The sequence below is a fragment of the Dipodomys merriami genome, unplaced genomic scaffold (genome assembly GCF_024711535.1).
Source record: "Dipodomys merriami isolate MVZ:Mamm:240054 unplaced genomic scaffold, mDipMer1.0.p SCAF_387, whole genome shotgun sequence".
In the NCBI taxonomy this organism is placed as follows: Eukaryota; Metazoa; Chordata; class Mammalia; order Rodentia; family Heteromyidae; genus Dipodomys; species Dipodomys merriami.
In genome coordinates, this window is record NW_027205459.1 from 797,338 (window position 1) to 817,976 (window position 20,639).

The 20,639-nt window shown below is 35.6% G+C and overlaps 1 protein-coding gene across 3 annotated transcripts in view; it reads right to left on the bottom strand.

Annotated features, from left to right (window-relative positions):
* LOC138805116 (rho GTPase-activating protein 12) overlaps positions 1 to 20,639 on the bottom strand; it is a 101,791-nt gene that overhangs the window by 39,049 nt on the left and 42,103 nt on the right. For all 3 annotated transcript variants that reach the window (XM_069989706.1, XM_069989705.1, XM_069989704.1), the window contains exon 4: positions 6,266 to 6,529. In XM_069989706.1, the coding sequence (XP_069845807.1) occupies positions 6,266 to 6,529 (264 nt within the window). The remainder of the gene's footprint in view (positions 1 to 6,265; positions 6,530 to 20,639) is intronic.

Consider the following 20,639-nt stretch of genomic DNA (forward strand, 5'->3'; position numbering starts at 1 on the left):
ATAACGTTTCTACAGTACACATAACTCTATTCAAGAGGCGAACTGGCATAGTAACTTTGGGATATATTCTGCAACAAATGTACTTTAGCAGATATATCAGTGGCTATCATACATTCTATATGGAAGAATGACAAAATTATATTCCAATTGCTCAGCAGGATGAAAAACTGCTGAAAATGTTACTTTATAAAAAACAGTAATTAGGAGGTTAGTCAGAAAACATTCAGAGGTAAATACTAAGTAGAAAGAAAAGAATCCACAAAGTACAGTTTAAAAAGAGATCTGTTTCTGTTGGGCACAGGTGGTTCATGCATGCAATCCTAGCTATTCTGGGACCACTCTGAAGGCTGGGATCTGGAGGATTACCATCTGAAGCCAGTCATCCAATTAACTAGCAAGAATTCAGGCTGGAGACATGGGTAACTTGTCAGTGTCAGCAGAGCAAGAAAGCCAGCTGAGCTCAAGCCCTAAGACCAGCAAAAGGAAGAAGAAATAAAAACAAAAGACCTGCTTTTTGCTTGGAGATACCTGCCAAACCCCAAAGTAGAATGTCAGTTCTTAAACTCATGAAAAGAAAATTGTGGAGGCAGACTCAGGAATACTGTCATGAGTCTCAAAAGATAACCCATAAATCTGAACTGAGACCCCCACCACTACCACCACCACCAAGAAATCAAACTCACTATTGTGAGGGAGCTGCAAACAAATGCTGACCCTGTATTTCACACTAGACAAATCATAGCAATCTTTCTGCAATAACTGAGGAGAAAAAAATGAGAGGCTGGGAGAAGACCACAAGGTAGTCTTCATAACAATCCAAATACTACTACCCTATGTAGCCTGCAAAAAAAAAAAAAAAAAAAACAACAACTAAACATTCATGGAATACTAGTTTCCCTAGACAGAAACAAAAGCCAACTCTTTTCTGAAGGAACCCATTTTCAGCTCACTAAGGACATGCCATTTATAAAATGTCAACACTAAAACACACATACACATATAATGACAGAAAACAAAAGCACCATAAACAAGAATCAACAGACAAGCAGTATAATCAGAAACTTCATATACTGAACTAACACGAGACTAAAGGGAGATATGATAAATGAATGCAAAATATGATTCTTCATTCCAAGAAAATATAAAGGATATTACTTGGCAAATGAGAAACACTGACTATAAATAAGATATTAAATAATATATCAATAATAAATTTTTTAAACATTAGTATAGCTTTGCTGAAGATTGTCTTCATACTTAAGAAATAAAATACGTTTTCTTTAAATCAGAAGCAAATAACGTGTGTGTGTGTGTGTGTGTGTGTAAACTCAAGGAAGGATGAGAAAGTAAATATCAAATGTTAGCAACTGAAACAAGTGTAAGTAAAGATATATTATGTACAGTATTTTTTTGCAAGACAAATTAAACTTTATTTATTTTGAGGATATCTGTATATGGTATTCTGATGTTCACTGTACTATTCTTTCAACATTTTTGTGGGTTCAAAGAGGTAGATACTAAAAAGTGAAAAACAATAAGCAGAGCGAGATCTGTAGGTAGTAAAAATGAAGCACACAGACATACAGACAGTGAGCACAGAGTTCTAGAAGAAGAAGAGAAAATGGAGCAGAGGCTATAAAACCTCAGAACTTGCCAAAACTGCTAAAAGACAGAACTACTATCTCAATAATGCCTTTTTAATTGTATCCTCTAGTATTATAGACGTAGGACAGTACTGTATCATCCCTCTGTGAATATAAATACCTTGTACCTGCTTTATGATACGTAGTAGTGACTGTGCTTTATCAGAGCTGTTTTTAATGATGTTACTCAAGAATGTTTTCTTTCCAGATGATGATTGAGAAGTTAATAAAAAAAAAAAAGGTGCCAGGTTAAAAAAAAAAAAAAAAAAGAACTACTCAAATTCTAAACTCCAGCAGGATTTTTTTTTTAATCCTGTAATGATCAGGATAAAGAAAATGGCCCCATAAGCTCATGTATTGAAGGCTTAGGACCAGCTAATAGTGCTAAGTTGACTAAACCATGACAACATTAACCTAATCAATAGAGATGGGGCCTAATTGGAGGCAGTAGATCACTGTGGATGTGTCTTCTAATGTTATATTTTGCCCCTGGTCTCTTTCTCTTTCCTTTCTGCTTTCTGGCCACCATGAAGCCATCAGTTTTACTCTGCCATCCTCTCCTGTCATGATATTCTGCCTTACCCAGCCTCAGATATAACAGACCTAAAAAACCATGAACCAAAATGAACTTTTTCCTCCACTGGGTAGATTTCCTAAAGCTGTCACAACAATGGAAAAGATACTAACACCCACTCATATATGAAATCACAGATCTTAAAAGCTACCAGCAAAGAAGACACTAGCAAGCTGAATATAAAAGTATACACCTGTAATCTCAGTACTTAGGAAGGTGAGGCAGGAGGATTGTGAGTTTGGAGATAGCCAAGACTATACGGCAAAAGTTTGTCTTAAAATTAAAAAAGAAAAAAAAAGCTGGGCTGGGAAGGTGGCTCAGTGGTAGAGCACTTGCCTTGCATGCTCGAGGCCCTGGGTTCGATTCCCCAGCACCACATAAGCAAAAAGAAAAAAAGCCGGAAGTGGCACTGTGGCTCAAGTGGTAGAGCGCTAGCCTTCAGCTGAAGAGCTGAGGGACAGGCCCAAAGTTCAGGCCCCATGACCAGATCCCCCACACCCCCAAAAAAAGTTAAAGACAATTAGAATGCCAACTGGACTTTAAGCATTAATAATAGAAGCCAAAAAACATTAGAATTAGAAATGAAACAAGTAAATATTAAATTTGAACTTCTATGTTCAGTAACAAATATTCTCCAAAAATAAAGTTCCAAACAAAAACTAATAGAAAGTTAGGAAACAAAAACTAGTAGTCAGTAAAGAATTTAAACATATGCACTTAAGACAGAAGAAAATATGAGAACAAAAAAATGTGAGAAAGTAAAATTAAGGTGATATTGATCAAGATACAGTGTATTCATAAACTGCTTTATTAAATAGCAACTCCTTTGTACAACTACTCACATCTAATAATAAAAAGGAAAAATCTTTTTTTAAAAGTGAGTAATCGGGCTGGGAAGGTGCCTCAGTGGTAGAGTGCTTGCCTTGCATGTATGAGGCCCAGGTTCAATTCCTCAGCACTACATAAGCAGAAAAATCAGAAGTGGTGCTGTGGCTCAAGTGGTAGAGTGCTAAGCCTTGAGCTGAAGAGCTGAGGGACAGTGCCCAGAGTTCAAGACCCATGACTGACAAAAAAAAAAAAAAAAAAAAAAAAAAGTGAGTAATCTTGTACAAGGGGACTAAAAACAAATAAAATACGTAAGAACAATAACACAACCACTTATATAGTTCTTACAAGTCTTTACAGAGCAAAATAAACCAGTAAATGTTAGACTTTGATATAAATAGATGTTGAAATGTCTAAGGCAGCAGCACTGTTGACATGTCAGGCTAGATAACCCTTTGTCTTTTTTTTTTTTTTTTTTTTTTTTTGGTCTGGTCGTGGGGTCTGAACTCTGGGCCTGGGTGCTGTCCCTCAGCTCTTCAGCTCAAGGCTAGCGCTCTACCACTTGAGCCACAGCGCCACTTCTGGCTTTTTTTCTTTTTGCTTATGTGGTGCTGAGGAATCGAACCCATGGCCTCATGCATGCAAGGCAAGCACTCTACCACTGAGCCACCTTCCCAGCCTCAACCCTTTGTCTTTTACAGAGATTCAGCAGCACCTTTTGCCACTGTACAGTAGATCAATAGTACAACCCCTGTGATAAATCAGAAAGTCCCAAACATTTCCAAATGTCCCTGCAAGCAATATTTGTCTCTAGGTAAGAGCCTAGTCAAGCATAACCACTAAGATACTAAGTTTATCTGTTTAAGACAGAAATGTGAAGCCGGGCGCTGGTGGCTCACGCCTGTAATCCTAGCTACTCAGGAGGCTGAGATATGAGGATCGCGGTTCAAAGCCAGCCTGGGCAGGAAAGACCATGAGACTCCTACCTCCAATAAACCACCAGAAAACCGGAAGTGGCACTGTAGCTCAAGTGGTAGAGCGCTCGCCTTGAGCTGAAGAGCTGAGAGACAGCACTCAGGCCCAGAGTTCAAGCCCCACGACCAACAAAAAAAAAAAAAAAAAAAAAAAAAAGACAGAAATGTGAATGTCTATTCCCCTTCAAATGCCATGAAAATTTAGAGTAGTGATATATGCTTAAGAAGATGTAACAAAAACAGAGAGAACACAAATGGAGACAAGAGTTAGTAGATGAACAAAACCTCGACTACCCATGCAGAATACAGCAGAATCTTTACCAATACAACAGAATCTTTACCAAGGAATGTGAGGGCAAATGAAAGCCAGCAATTGTACAAAGAGAAATCCACAAATAGAAACTGTTAGCATTAGGAACCTCTGAAACTACGGTGGGAAGGAAGGATGAAGGCAGGAGTGTGCTAAAATCAGAAGGGTAGAAATTGTCATGATCCCTTCTTAATACATAACATTAGGTATGTGCCCATCTCTTACCCAGCAATATGGAGTGAAACATACTCTGAAGAGGTGAAAACAGTAATACCCTCTGTTGTGACACAAAAGACATGGGTACCAGAGATAGTAGAAACTAAGAGACCATCTACAAACTGAATGCTGACGCTAAGACACTAACAGACTTCACAACATCTACATATTGAACGCTGACACTAAGACCCCAACAGACTTTGTCTTCTGGACAGATGAGCTAAAAATTTCTATGTAGACTATAATTAGTCCAAATGGGAAGACCCAAAAGATCCAATATTGGAGATTCCCCAACAAGCAAATGACCCAGAATCTCATTCAAGTCAAAGTCAAAATGCTTTGTAATTGTGAGGGAAATTATTTCCAACACAGATGGCCTGTGATCAATTACATATGACAACAGAACAAGGACATTTTCATACACATATACACGGTCTCAATTTTATCTTCCATATGCAATGTTTCCCAAGAAGTGATAGAAGATGTGCTCTAGCTACTTGGGAAATATTATTACATAACTGATGCAGAGACTAGAAGTATAAGCTAAGACCCTGACAGACAAATCACTTTCGTCTCTTACTAAAATAGAAAGCTAAGAAACATATTCAAAGTTTCTGTGTATGTTTAAACTTGTTCTCTAACTTAAACTTTTCCCTAATTCTTCCAAATTATCAGATTTTACTTTAGTATTATATGATACATGGGCAGTTTATTTTCAAATCTTTCTAGTCCTAGAAATTGAAACAAAAATTTCCTAACTTCTTATAGGTCAGCAGAAACCAGGTCTCTATTTTTATGCTCATTTTCGAACACTAAAACGTACAAGTCATTGCCAAACAAAAGCTATGAATACCCAACTGAAAAACAGGACAAGATGTGAGTTATTTATCAGCTCCTACTTTCCTGGAGTTCCACATTTAGTTACACTCACTAGATGCTTCCTCTAAGAAAAGCATGTAACTTGTATGTGTAGGGGTTGGCTCCAGTTTATAAAATGGCAAGTTTTCATTCCATTCCACCAATCCTACTACCTTTTTCCTGGAAACCTACGCATTCCCAAGACATTTCATCAGATCTCAAAATTAAGTGTTTCTCAAAATATAACTGGTAAATCCTCTACATCACCCTGGAGAGGATGTGGGAGAAAATGAAAACAAAGCATAGGAAATATTATAAACATGTTAGAGAAAACAGTAATCTTAGAATGAACTGTCACACTTACAGAATGACCTAATGCAGCAAAGGTATTATCCTTAGTTCCTTTATGTAGAAATATAAATAAAAGGTATCCTTGTGCCTCTGACACAAGAGAAAAAGGAGAAGGAGCTTGGTAGCTCCTCTCACACATAAAAGTATTTGTTTAAATCCGTTCAACAGCTTTGTACTTAACTGGCGAGGTCACACACATTTCCCTTCTTTTTCACTAGCTTATATAATAAGTTAGTGTCCTCTAACATATAAAGGGAAGCATTGGCAATAGACAACTTTGTTCCAGTTCTAGAAACAGTAAGCACAATGTTAGCTCAATGTTAGCTACTTCCCACTAGTTAAGAGATTAGAAGGGCTTTAAACTAATAAAGCTTTGAAAGAATTTTTAGTATCTCAGAGGCTTAAGTGTTCTACCATGCTAATAACAAGAAATAAAGCCATTTATTCTTTTGTTTCCGAGTAATGAAGAGACAAAATTGGGAAACATACTGGTTGAATCCTTAATTACCCATACCTCTTGATCTCCTGAACTCTGGAAATCTCCTTTGCTTATACTTGCATCCCGAGTCCATCGAGGTGGTTTCCAAGTTCTTTCCTGTGTTCCTCGGTTATAGTAATAGCAACGCCCTGAACTATCTTTGTGAGTTTCCCATTCTCCATTAATCTGGATTGCTGGGCTCCCAGGAAGTGGAGGAAGAGCAGACTGAGATATTTTCAGTTCTTGTAGGTTAGCATAAACAGGAGAATCTGGCCTTCCTTGATTTGGAGGTGTATTTGCCTGTGAAATAAAAGTTTTAAATTTCATGTTTAAAATTGTGTAACATTTAAAAATTGAAATGATATTTAAGAAGAGATTTATAAATATGCATACTAACTCATTTTAAAATATACAAAAAACATTAAGAGGATCTGGGAGTATAAGTCTATAAGAAAGTATTTGGCTAGCATGTGAGATGCTCCACACTGATAATTAGCACTGCAAGAAAACACACAAAAACATGAAAGTAAAAAAAAAAAATTAAGAGGAAGGACTATCAATTTAAAAATTAGTAAAAATGACAAGGATATATGCTAAAAAATGAATTTATCATTCAAAGTTTGAAAATGAGTACAGAAAAATTTCAAATGGAATGCAAAGTATAGCATACTGAACTAGAAGTTGTGGATTCTAATTCAAGACCTGGCTCTAAAAGATGTGTGCCACTAGACAGGGTCACTTCACTTCTCTGAACGTGAGATATTTAATTTCTGTAAATGAAAGAACTAGACTAAACAATGTTTTCTTGGCTCTAAAATTCTAGCCTCTTAGGCAACATTTTGAAAACATAAGAAGTCTAACACATATATAATTCAGCTTTTATTCAGAAAGCTATCACAAGAAAAATTTTATAGGCTAAGTTATACTATTACATCAGGAATAGAAATGGTAAAAAAAGAGCTAAGAACTTTCTGGATTCCATTTCTTTTCAGTAATACTTTCCCTATAACCACAAATAATTTAATCTAGCTAGTTCCTCTGTGAATTTCTTACCAGTAAAAAATTGAAAATGAGCTGTAACTCACTGATATACATGTTTAATCTTAACCTACATTTTTACTTTTTACAGGTTTTTTTTTCCAGTGCTGAAGTGTTTGTTGTATATGCTAGATATGCACTCTACCACTGAGCAACATCTCCCATACTACTTTTTATATTTTTTTACTATGTGTCAGTAAAAAAGCAGAACACTCTTCAGATACTGCATAAAGACACTACAGATTATATTAACTTATACTGAATTCCAGTTGCTTAAAGGGAAAAGTTCACATTTCAGGACTGTTTATATTCTATATTCATATTTATGTCCATATTTTCTTTTGAGAACAAGTTTCTCAAGCTCAGCACCACTGTCTGTGCACTGAAACGTTCACTAGCACCCATGGCTTCTGCCCACTAGGTCACATACAAATACTTCCATTATAGCAACCAAAGTCTCCAGAAACTGTATCTGGGGACAGAAAGTGTGCCTGAGTGGAAGCCTATCTATGGTAAAGACTTAAGAGTCAGAGATGTTCAATAAGTTGTCATGTATCCAGCCAGAGTTGTAAGAATGTCTAACAGGGCTGGGAATCTGACTTAGTGGTAGAGTGCTTGCCTAGAATGCATGAATACCTGGGTTCAGTTGCTCAGTTCCACATAAACAGAAAAAAGCCAGAAGTGGCGCTATGGCTCAAGTAGTAGGGTGCTAGCCTTAAGCAAAAGAAGCTCAGGGACAGTACCCAGGCCTTGAGTTCAAGCCCCAGAACTGGCAAAAAAAAAAAAAAAGTCTAGCAGTTAATTTTACTATTGTATTGTGTGATATATTATGGTGAATGATTAGTGTATATCGAACCATCTTTAAGTCTTGGAATGAAACCAATTTGATCCCGGTGTACAAAATACACTAAATCCAACTTGAATTATGATAGTGAAATAAGCCAAACACAAAAACACACAGAAAATTTTCACTATCAGATGTTCTCTCTCTTATATATAAGGAAACTTTAAAAAAAATGAACTTGGTCTGAAAAGAAAATAGTCATTACTAGACAATAAAAAGGGTGTGAGGAACAGGAAACTGAAAGATAGATTGGATAGCTAGATATGATCAATGCATGCTATATGCATGAATGGAAACATTGCACTAAGTTAAATTACTAAAAGTAATAAAATTTAGGTAATACATTTAAAAAGAAAAATACTATACTATGAATCAGTTTTACTCAAAGTACTTTAACTTCTAAAATAGTATTTGCATATAAAATAGTTTTAGTGAGTCTAAATCACAGGACAAACTTAAAAAAAAAAGAGCCAATAATAAAAGTAACCCCAAACCATGAGTACGTGATTATAAAATGGTTACCTTTGGTCTTTTCACACATGCTAGTTATGCCAGTACTGTTTTTGATGCTGCAAGTTAGACTGCTTTCCTAAACATGTTATTGTCAAAACTAGACCATACCCAACAACATTATTTCTGTGAAGAAAACACACTCATAGAGATAGGTATCCATTTATTTTTCTTAGACTAATTTCATATCCTAAAAAATAATCACCATGTTTTCTGCAAAAGGAAAAAAAACATTCTGTAAAAATAATTCTGTAAATTGTCTTTTAGAATTTTATCTAGAGAATATTAATTTAAGAAGTATTAAAAGAATTCTTACTTTGCTCCTAATTCTTCACTAGAACTTTGGGGAAAAGACAAGAACAAATAGCTGTCTTTTAAATCAGAGACAAAGTCTACTAAATCTTTGAGAAACAATTCATGTTATTTAAGCAGCTCAAATTTAAAATTTTTACAACTGAAAATTGATATGCTTCAACAACAAGGCCAGCATAATTTTAAAATCATGAAGAATTAAATAAAAGAATATCTTAAACATCACTTGCATAGATGAAAATATTCTAAAAAAAATTCAGCAATAAAATCCAAGACTTCATTAAATAAATCAGGAAAAACAGAGATGTTAAGAAAATCTGTTTAAAAGAAACTTCATACTATAATTCTTTTGGCTAACATGATTATCTGCACAAACATCCAGAAAATCTGATAAAACTCAACTTGGATTCCAGATAAAACTTTTCAAAATTTAGGAACAGGTGATCCTTCTTTAAATTGATTTTTAGAAATTATTAAAATCCAAACTAAGTGTCATATCTAAGGCAGATAAAAGTACTTTAAGAATAATCCAGGGCTGGGAAGGTGGCTCAGTGGTAGAGCACTTGCCTTGCATGCCTGAGGCCCTGGGTTCGATTCCTCAGCACCACATAAGCAGAAAAAAAAAAAAAAAGGCCGGAAATGGCACTGTGGCTCAAGTGGTAGAGTGCTAGCCTTTAGCTGAAGAGTTGAGGGACAGTGCCCAGGCCCAGAGTTCAGGCCCCACTACCGGACCAAAAAAAAATAATAATAATAATAATCCAGGACTGGGAAGGTGGCATAGTGGTAGAGTGCTTGCCTAGCATGCATGAAGCCCTGGGTTCAGTTCCTCAGTACCACATAAACAGAAAAGGCCAGAAGTGGTGCTGTGGCACAAGTGGAAGAGTGCTGGCCTTGAGAAAAAGGAGCTCGGGGACTGCGCCCAGGCCCTGTGTTCAAGCCCCAGGATTAGCACAGAAAGAATAACCCAAGGACACCAAGTATCACTACTTCTATTCAACCATGAAGTTCTAAATAATACAATATTAAAACATAAACTCAAGCCGAGTGCCAGTGGCACACGCCTGTAATCCTAGCTGCTCAGGAGGCTGAGATCTGAGGATCATGGTTCAAAGCCAGCCCAGGCAGGAAAGTCTGTGAGACTCTTATCTCCAATAAAACCTCAGAAAACCAGAAGTGGCACTGAGGCTCAAGTGGTAGAGCATTAGCCTTGAACTGAAGAATACAGGGACAGCACCCAAGCCAAGTTCAAGCCTCACGGAAAAAAAAAATAAGCTCCCACATATCTAAGGGAGGAAAAAACTATCATTTGTCATCCAAATGGTATCCACACTCCCATATCCAAAAACCTACTAAAAAGCCACATGCCAATGGCTCACAACTACAATCCTACTTACTTAAGCAGGTGAAAATCAGAGTTACTGAAGCTCAAAGCAAGTCTGAGCAAAAAAATCTGAGAGCTTTTTTATCTCAATCAATTGCTGGATACAGTGGTTCATACCTGTCATCCCAGCTACACATATATTAAGGTGGGGAGGATTGCAGTTCCAGACAAGCCTGGCAAAAAAAGTTCCCAGGACCCGTTATCTCAACAGAAAAAAAAAAAAAAACCTGGGCATGATAATACACACCTGTGATCCTAGCTACAGCACAAAGTATAAAGAAAGGATAAATAGGAGGATATAAGTGCAACCAGGCCCAGGCAAAAAGGAGACCCTATCTAAAAAGGAACTGGGTGTGTGGCTCAGGTAGTTTAACTCCTGCCTGGCAAATACAAAGCTCTTAAGTTCAAACCCCAGTAACTGCCCTATCTTTCCAAAGAAAAAAGATGCCATCTAAAAATTCAAAGTATTAATAAAAACTAAAACCTTACAAGCTTTATTTTTTGGACTCACAAGAGTGACAATGCTATATTAGAATAAAAATAAGTGTTTTGTAAAGGGCAGTCAATAGATTAGCTTATATAGAAATCATCTATAGGTATATGTTAAAATTCTTGGACCATATCCCAGAGTTACTGGAGATTCATGTTTGTTTGGTTTTTCTTTTAGTTTTCTGAATGCCCTATGTCATTTTTATGTACACTACAAAATACACTGATAAAATTCATTTATCTTGAGTGGATTTAGAAAAAAACTGGTCCTCAAGCCACTAAATCTGCACTCTAAGAAAACATACACACATGCACATATACATAGTACATATATGTATATATACATACACATATATACATAGCATATGTGTAAATACGTATATACTGTGTGTATATATTACACATATGTATATATGCTATATGTATACATATATAATATTCATATATATTATATATACATATATAATATATATACATATATAGTATGCACATACACATATATATACACATATATGTCAAAGTTTGGTTTACTAACAATTGTAAGAAAAATCTCATTCATAAACAAAAGGGTTTTATACTTGAAAAAAACATGAAAAGGAGAACAAGAAAACAAAAGTTAATTTTATGGGTTATATCCATCATTAATTAACAGCTGAATTGGGACCAGTACCATTGCACATGACCCAATTTTATATTCAAAAAAAGATTTGGCCTGTCCCATTTTATCTATAGATAGACTAAAATAATCCTCTCTCCATAGCAAGGAAAAACTGGGGAATGATATACACAAGACTAACTTTAAACTTAGGCTGTCTCTGAATAGTTAGTTTTAATACAGAAAATACTGACAGTTGTCTTTTTATCTTTGACAGCAATTTAAGAATTGTTTTATAATGAACTTTAGAGAATGGCAGAATCCTATCAACCAGGGAGCAACATCTCTTGCTAGATACCTACTTCACCATAAATGCAGAAATATATTTATACTTATTAGTATAAACCCTTAACAGCCAGTAATCACACTTTTACTTAGATTTATAAAGGAAAGATTTGTTGAATTATCAGGCTCCAAAACAGAATACATACTGCTTTTTAAATTCTATTTTAATTCATGCAGAAAATAAAACATATTCCCTATAATTTAACTCCTTAAACAAAATGTGCATCGCCATAATTGTTTATTATGATGCTAGGCCAATTGAGAACTTAATAAAGGGAAAAAGAAAATTAACAATCAAAATAGGGCTAAAAATGTGTTTGTGTTAAAAACTATAAGTTGCATGTCAATTTTAGGTGAAAAAAAGTGTAACTTCCCAAAAGACAGTTTTTCACTTAAACCAAAGTTTAGGAAAAATATACTACCTTCTTCCTAACAATTATACAAGAACTTACAAACTGTAATGCTCCTACCTTAAAGCACAACCTCGCTGTATACTATTGTTTGCTATTGTTTACTTATTTAACTGTCACTTAAATCCTAATGATGAGCTAGGCAGGAAATGAAAATAGGACAGTTTCTGTCCTTAATGCCAGTAAGGAAAAGTTAAAACACAAAAACAAAAGCCCCAATCCAGTAGTAGAGCTAAGGGTAGCGAGAGATGTGCACAGGATGCTCTGGAGACCCACTCAAAGCAGCACTGAGCAGGGAAAGGAGGGCAAACACAGAATTCAGAAAGAGGTTTAATGGATCTTCACAGCAGAGGTGTAACAGGATTTTTACAGGAAAGTTGGGACCAGCCAAGGGAAGTGATAGAGCTCTCCAAGCACACTAAACATTACTGTTCTTAGCTTGCAGCATTAAAAAAAAACAAAAACAAAAACTGCCTTTTAGTAAGGAAATACAATTGTAATTAAGTAAACTCAGTATTGCTATATCACTAATTGTAAGCAATTTTCATAGTATTATGGTTTAAATATGAAGTATCCCCCACCCTCCCAAATGCTGATATGAAGAGTGAGGAACGTTTTTCCAAGGCCATTTGAACATTATATTTATAACATCATTCTTAGGCCATATAAAATTACCAATATAGGCATTATATACTATTATTATACCATTATAGATTATATATTATACCATTATATAACCATTATTAATGGGTCTTTCCCATTATATGCCAGATGATTTCAAGGACCTTATATGGCCTAACAGGGTGGGGAATGAAAAGGTAAACCCCTAGTTGAGCCATTTTGGAAGATTCTGGAAACTATAATAGGTGGGGCCTAGCTGCAGAAAGTAGGACACTTGAGAGCTGTGTCCTTCCTGGTTCTCCTCCTCTCTCTTCTTCCTGTTCATCCTAAGGGAAGTAGCCTGTCTATACACTTCCACCATGTTCATGATAGGTGTTTTAACACAGCAATGAAAAGTCTAACACACACAGCAGATAGATGATTTTTATACTGATTTTTTTTTAGGTCTTTTCTCATTACCCCAAATTAAGGCTGTTCAATTGCTATAGGTTTGATACCTCACACACTGGCTTATCTTCGGTTCTTATATGCCTTCTGACTTGTTTATGTACTAGCCTCCTTGTACAACTGTAGTCAAAAGCTTAAACAAATCTCTTCAATATTACAGATTGTCACTATTTCTCCCTTCTCCTCTGACAGACAATAACAAAACTGGCCATAGGTAAAAAGCTATGCAGCCTGATGAATGCTTATTTCTAGAAAGCCATAGACAAATATATTTACAAAGTAATTTCTGTGCTATCAACTTCCAATAACAGCCGCAGTTATCATGCCATTACATAAACTAGAGCCACTAGGAGTTACAGATTGTCCAGACCTAGATATGGACACTTGAGAATTAATAGACACCATGATGAAAAGCTTGAGTGGTGGGAACAACACATCACAGACATTGGAGGGAAGTCAGAAAGTTCAGCAGTTAGAAAAATTTGCCAAAGAGAACCAAACAAAAATCTTTTCCTTCAAGATCAAGGCCCCATCTCTCAAACCTCATCTGTGGTGTCCTCACGTGCATTCTTTCCTCCAGTCTTACAGTTCCATAACTTATCAGTATACTTATGACACTACAACCCCACATTTACTTGTCTGCCTTTCCCTGCAGAATTTTATTATCTTTAAGACAGAAACATTTGTCTTGCTTATCCCTTCATCTTCATAGCCTAGCATAGCACCTTGCAAATAAGAAAATAGTTATTTCCTTGATGAAAACTCCTTTTATGTAACAGAAGAAGCTGTCATGGAATTCAGACACTCAAATTAATTCCCTATTCTGATTTTTACAGTCTCCTTGGGAAACCTTGCCCAATTCCACTGCTTCAATAAAACCAAAAATCTCTCCCTCAATTTCTTCCTAGGTACAAACATGTAGTATAGATAGACTCAAACTCCACATATACCTCAAATTCACTGAGCACTTTGCCTCCATGTCTTTCCACAACATACTATTTGATCATAGTCATCAATTTAAATAACAGCATATACTTAACTGCAAACTTCAATGATATTTTGTGCTTCATCTCTTTAACCTAACAAAATTCTACTAATTCTCCATCATAATATGACTTGAATTTTTTTTCCTCTGCTCCTCTAAGATAACTAAATATTTCAGGCTCTCTTCTTTTGACAAACAATGATGTCTGTGGGGTCTAGTGACCCCATGTCTTCCCTGTACAATCAATATTCAAAGTACCATTAGTTTCTTTTAAAAAAAACACAACTATCCTTATAATTCACCTAATTAAAAAACACAAATGAATATTTCACTAATTACAAAATAACTCCAAATATCTTGACAGAAGAAGGTATTTAACCAGTCATTTTGGGGGGGGGGGGGGGAATCTGGTCGTGGAGCCTGAACTCTGGGCCTGGGCGCTGTCCCTCAGCTCTTCAGCTCAAGGCTAGCGCTCTACCACTTGAGCCACAGTGCCACTTGCGGCTTTTTTCTTTTTGCTTATGTGGTGCTGAGGAATCGAACCCAGGGCCTCAGGCATGCAAGGCAAGCGCTCTACCACTGAGCCACCTTCCCAGCCCTCAGTCATCATTTTTTATCACTTATTGCCATTCTCCCTATATTCTTTGCTCCAAAACCCCATGCTCCTCAAACTTTTATTTAATACTACATTATTTTTCTGCCATACCCTGAAATCTTTATCAAGATGTCTCATTCGCATTCACAAACCACAAATAAAACTGTAAGAGTCACCATGTAATCCTTACTACTCAAGAGACTGAGCTCTGAGGATCATTGTTCAAAGCCAGACCTGGCAGGAATGTCTGGGCTATGAGACTCATCTCCAATTAACGATCAAAAAACCAGAAGTGGAGCTGTAGCTTAAGTTCTAGAGTACCAGCCTTGAGCAAAAAACCCAGGGTCAGTGCCTAGACCATGAGTTCAAGCCTCAGGACACACACACACACACACACACACACACACACACACACACACACACACACACACACGCACGCACGCACATGCATGCGCGCACGCGCGCGCATGAGAGAGAGAGAGAGAGAGAGAGAGAGAGAGAGAGAGAGAGAGAGAGAGAGAGAGAGAGAGAGAGCAGGGTGGGAATATGGCTCTGTATCAGAGCATATGCTTAGCATGTGTGAGATCCTGGATTCAATATAACAACAACAACAACAAAAGAGACAAAACCGGGCTGGGAAGGTGGCTAAGTGGTAGAGCCTTGCATGCTTGAGGCCCTGGGTTCGATTCCTCAGCACCAGATAAGCAGGGAAAAAAAGGCCGGAAGTGGCAATGTGGCTCAAGTGGTAGAACACTCGCCTTGAGCTGAAGAGCTGAGGAACAGTGCACAGACCCAGAGTTCAGGCCCCACAACCGGACCAAAACAAAAAACAAACAAACAAACAAAAACCCAAAAGAGACAAAACCCATACATAAACTGTTGCCTCAAACTCTTTGAGGTGCTCTCCATCACCAAAGTTAAAACTCATAGATTTGCTGCACATGTAGCACAGCTTTATTGAATAGAAAAATACACCAGAAGCCAAGTATATAATTTTCCAGTAATCACATTAGCAAGGTAAAAAAGAGATTAAATTATAGTAATTCATTTAACCTAAGATGTCCAAAATACTATCATTTCATATCACTACATAATTAACATAGAAATATTGAAGATTTTTTAAGTTTTCAGAACCTAATGTATATTATAGCATCTCAATTCAAATCTTAAACTCTGATCATAAATACTTGATTTATATTCAAGTTTCATAAAATTTTCAGCTCAAAGTACAGATTCACATACCCAAGTTGGTTAACATTCTTAGAAGGTTTCCAATAAATAGTAAATTGATCAATCAAAAATTTCAACTTACAGTAAATAAAACTAAAAATTCAGCCCTTTGGTCTCACTAGCCACACAAGGCTACTAGTACTATATTGAACAGAACTAATCTACACCATTTTTATACACATATAAAACTGTCACAATTATACTATATAGTTATTTTTTCTATCCCACAAAATTGTAAGTTCCTTACTCATTAAAAACGAGACTATGTCTTGGTAATTATGTATTCTCAAATACAGAAGAAAAATATAGAATGAAGTGTCCTTACTTCTAAATCTCTGCTTTGGACTCTGGTAAATCTTATTTTTAGCAACTATTTACCCAATCCACAGACTACTGCAAGAAATGGAAATGCAACGGAAACATCCAGCAGAAACTATTTACTGACGAAACCTCATTATTAATGTGTCAAATACATTCAGACAGATATATTTGTCCTTGTTGGCCAGTAAAGCAAACAAAATTCTTCAATAGGACATTATGCTGAGATAGCAAGACTTAGTTGCTATTTTATGCTGAAGAAGCAACATGCAATGACCTGGTACACTGCCATTCATTATTACAAATCTCCCTCCCTAGTAACTTCAATGGTAACGCTATCATCAGCATTCAGAGAATGTTTAAAGCATACTTTGTCCTGAAACTTCTAGAGATTAAAAAGTTAATAGTGGAATTACAAATGAAAAGAAAAAAAGAGAAGGCATCTATGATTATTTGTTGAATGCACACACACTTAATTCATAAGTCTAGTAAATTTAGAAATTGGGTTTATGATTTCCTACAAGATACAAATTAATACATAGTTTTATAGTTCATATTTAAATAGCTGACTCACACTTCTTTCTTTTCCTCCTTTCTTGCCTTTTTATCAGAAGATTCTGAAATGAAAAAAACTTTCAAACATATTGCTTAAGGGACAAAATTTTTAAATGTCACTTCAAATGAACACAAATGAATAAAGGACTATCATACCACATGTACCAATTCATTAGTCAGTATTCATAAGAACACTGTAACATAGCTTTTTTAATAAGTTTATTAATTCCAAACTGCAATTTTCTCATTAACTTCAAATTTACAAATTTTAAGTTTCATTTTCTTAAAGCTGTCTTGAAAACCTATCATAAAGAAAACAAAAAAGAGGGGCTGGGAAGGTGGCTCAGTGGTAGAGAGCTTGCTTTGCATGCCTGAGGCCCTGAGTTCAATTCCTCAGCACCACATAAGCAAAAAGAAAAAAAAAGAAAACAAAACAAAAAAGATAACATTCCACATGTTAATGGCAATCATATATCAAAGCAAGAGTCCTAAAATTCTTTAAGCAAAAGATATTTAATTCAGGTATTTAGACATGTTGCATGAATCTAAAAATACATGTATTGACACATCAACATATGTAAGGCAAGTGCTCTACCACTGAGCCACCTTCCCAGCCCAACACATCAACATATGTATGAAGAACAGCAGAATACCATATGGAAGCTTTTGTAACTATTTTTGAGTCACAGAATTGTGGCTGGGTTGTTTTCTTTTGGTTTTACTTATATTTTTAATTTATTTTACAAGGAATGTTTATTTTGAAATGATATTAAAAAGAAAAGCAGAAACATTTGTGGAAGAGAAAGGCTATCAGTATTAAATCCATGTAATAATTCTGAGATAATTTTTAGCACTTATGACAGCTCCCATTGAAGCTCAATACTCAAAACTTCCAAGTTGGTCCTGAAAACCTAGAGCAGACAGGAAGGACTGGTTCAAGGTCATCAATAGCCTCATTCTAAACAAAATATATAGTAAGTTTACTCATAGTAAGTCACAAAAATGCAATTCCTGTCAGTAAGTTCTCCAAACTGCTAAAGGTTTGGAGTTCAGGAAAGGTAGGATGGTTGATATGGAATAGAATTCTATTCTGTAACAATACTGGTTAAAAGCTTAATAGTTCTCTAATAAGGTAGTACATCCTAAAGTTCCATAAACTCAGGCTTGTCCAGACACAAATAATCCTAGCACTTGTCTTCTCCCTTTAAAGTTGTGGTAAAATACATCTCACATAAAATTGATCATTTTAATCATTTTTAATTGTACAATTCAATGGCATCATCATTCTGTTGATGATTACTCTTGTCCATTTCCAGGACTTTCTTCAGCAAAAGTGAAACTCCACAACCATTAAACAGTAACTCTTGCTGTCCCTCCCCAAGCTCCTGGATAACCTCCATTCCATATTCTGTCTCTATAAATTTGACTAGTCTTGGTACCTTATAAATTGGAGTCATGTATTATTTGTTCTTTTGTGACTAAATTACTTCAGATAATATAAAGTCCTCAAAATTCATCCATGTTGTAGCTTGTGTGATTTAATTCCAATATAGGCATATACCACATTATATGTCTGTTCGTCCTTGAATAGACACAGTGCTTCCTCCTTTTGGCGCTTATGAATAGCAGTGCTATGAATATGGGTGTACAAATGCTTTCTCTTTTGAAACTCCTCAAAGAAACTTTACTTTTAAACTTAAAGATCACCAATTTAAGAAAACAGTAATAATCTAACCTGTTTTTTATTTTGTAATATCTTATACATATACTGAAGTCAATTAATCCAAAAAGAGGAGGAAGGAAGTCAATCAGCAGCTAAGCTTAAAAGTCATTTAACTTAGTCCGTCTCCCACTTTTTCAAATATCCTCATCCCCCAGGAGAGAAATGTAGAACATTCTACTCATATTTCAAAGTTCAGAAGACATTTGAAGCTTTTGGTAAATATAGTCCAGCTTTACAGAGAGTCAGAACTAGTAAAAATGGCAGTTTATTTTCCAAGGTGTTTAATTTCCTTAGGGTCATCAAAACCTCTCTTCCTCATCAAAAAGAAAAAGAAAAAAAAAATCAGAAAAAAAAAAACCACCTCAGCCTGTTTTGGGGGAAGAAAAATCATAAATACAAAAGACAGCTTTCCAAAAGTTAAATGAACCCATACTCCTCATCTAAGATTCACTGTCCTATTCAAAGGCACACTAGCTTCCTGTGCTACCAAATCAGTTATTTAACATACTTGCTTCTCTTCTTAGAGTATTAAAAACATACATAGGAGAAATGCAACAGATAAAGGAGAAAATCTGGAGCAGAGATTTAAGCTCAGATTGTTGCTCAGCATTTCCTTTAGAAATACTGTTTCTCTTTAGAATGAAACATAATGAAAGTGTCATAAAGATGACTGGTTACTTTTAATGGAAGAAAGTACCACCCATAGGAAGGAACAAGTTTGGGTTAGCTCAGTTTTCAGTCTCGTATTCTATTTTAACAAGAAAACAAACAACATTCATAAGCAAAGAATGTTCTCTATAGTATGTAAAAAATACTGACATTTGCCAATTTCTACTTTACCTTCAAATCTGTAGCTTTGAACTTAACAAGAGAGCACACACTTTCCCACTGGACTGTAATGTCAGCTAGCTAGTAATAATATAACAGAAAAGAAAATTAAAAATTCTCTCATTTAAATTATACATCAGGCAAAACAGTCAAGAAGAAAAAATGTTTCTATACAAGCTCTAATTTTTATTATACAATGAATACAACCCATATAACACAGGTACTTAAAAATGTGCCTCAAAATAACATTCTAAAATACAGCAAGGAAAGGGGGGAGGGGGAGGGGGAGCAGGGAAGATTGGGTGGGGGGACAGGGGGAGGATGGGAAGGGATGGGAAGGGGAAACAATGAGGAGGCTACAATACTTGATAAGAAATGTACTCATTATCTCGCCCATGTAATTGTAACCCCTCTGTACAGTATTTTCACAATAAAAAATAAATAATAAAATAAAATAAATACAGCAAGGAAAATATCTAGCAATTAACTAACATAATTTTAAAGTCACAATTTCCTGATTAGAAAAGGTGTGCATCAAACTGTTAAAATGGAGTGGGTAGAAGATAGTACTGGGGTTTGAACTCAGGACTTTGAATTTGCTAAGCAAGTACTTTACCTTTCTACCACTTGAGCCATATCTTCAGCTATACTTCCTTAAATTATAAAATATATTATGTATATGCAAAAGGCAAAGCAATCTTTAAAGAAATGGAATAAACAGAACAGAATTAATGATGAAAAATATCATAAATCACTCAACGTAACTTCTGTTCCATGTCTTCAATGAAGCAACTACATAATAGGTACAAGCTCTGAGCCTTTACACAGAATTCCCAACTTTTAAATATTTTACTATTCTAGAATTTCATACTGCAACTCTTAAGAGCAAACCAATAAGTAATAATTAATACTTATTAAACATTTACTCTGAGACATTAACTACTTCAAAACCCTTCATGAGGAAGTTGCTATACCAACATTCATACCAGGTCTGTTTGATTCCAAAGTCCAGACTGTTAAGTCATTCATATTGTCCCTACCAAATAGAAGTATTAGTAATCATTTCTTAGAGCTGTGTTGAAATTTTCTTTTGTTACCACAATATAAAGTATCTTCATATGTAAGAACTGGTTGGTTGCCAGATGCTGGTGATTCATACGCCTGTAATCCTAGCTACTCAAGAA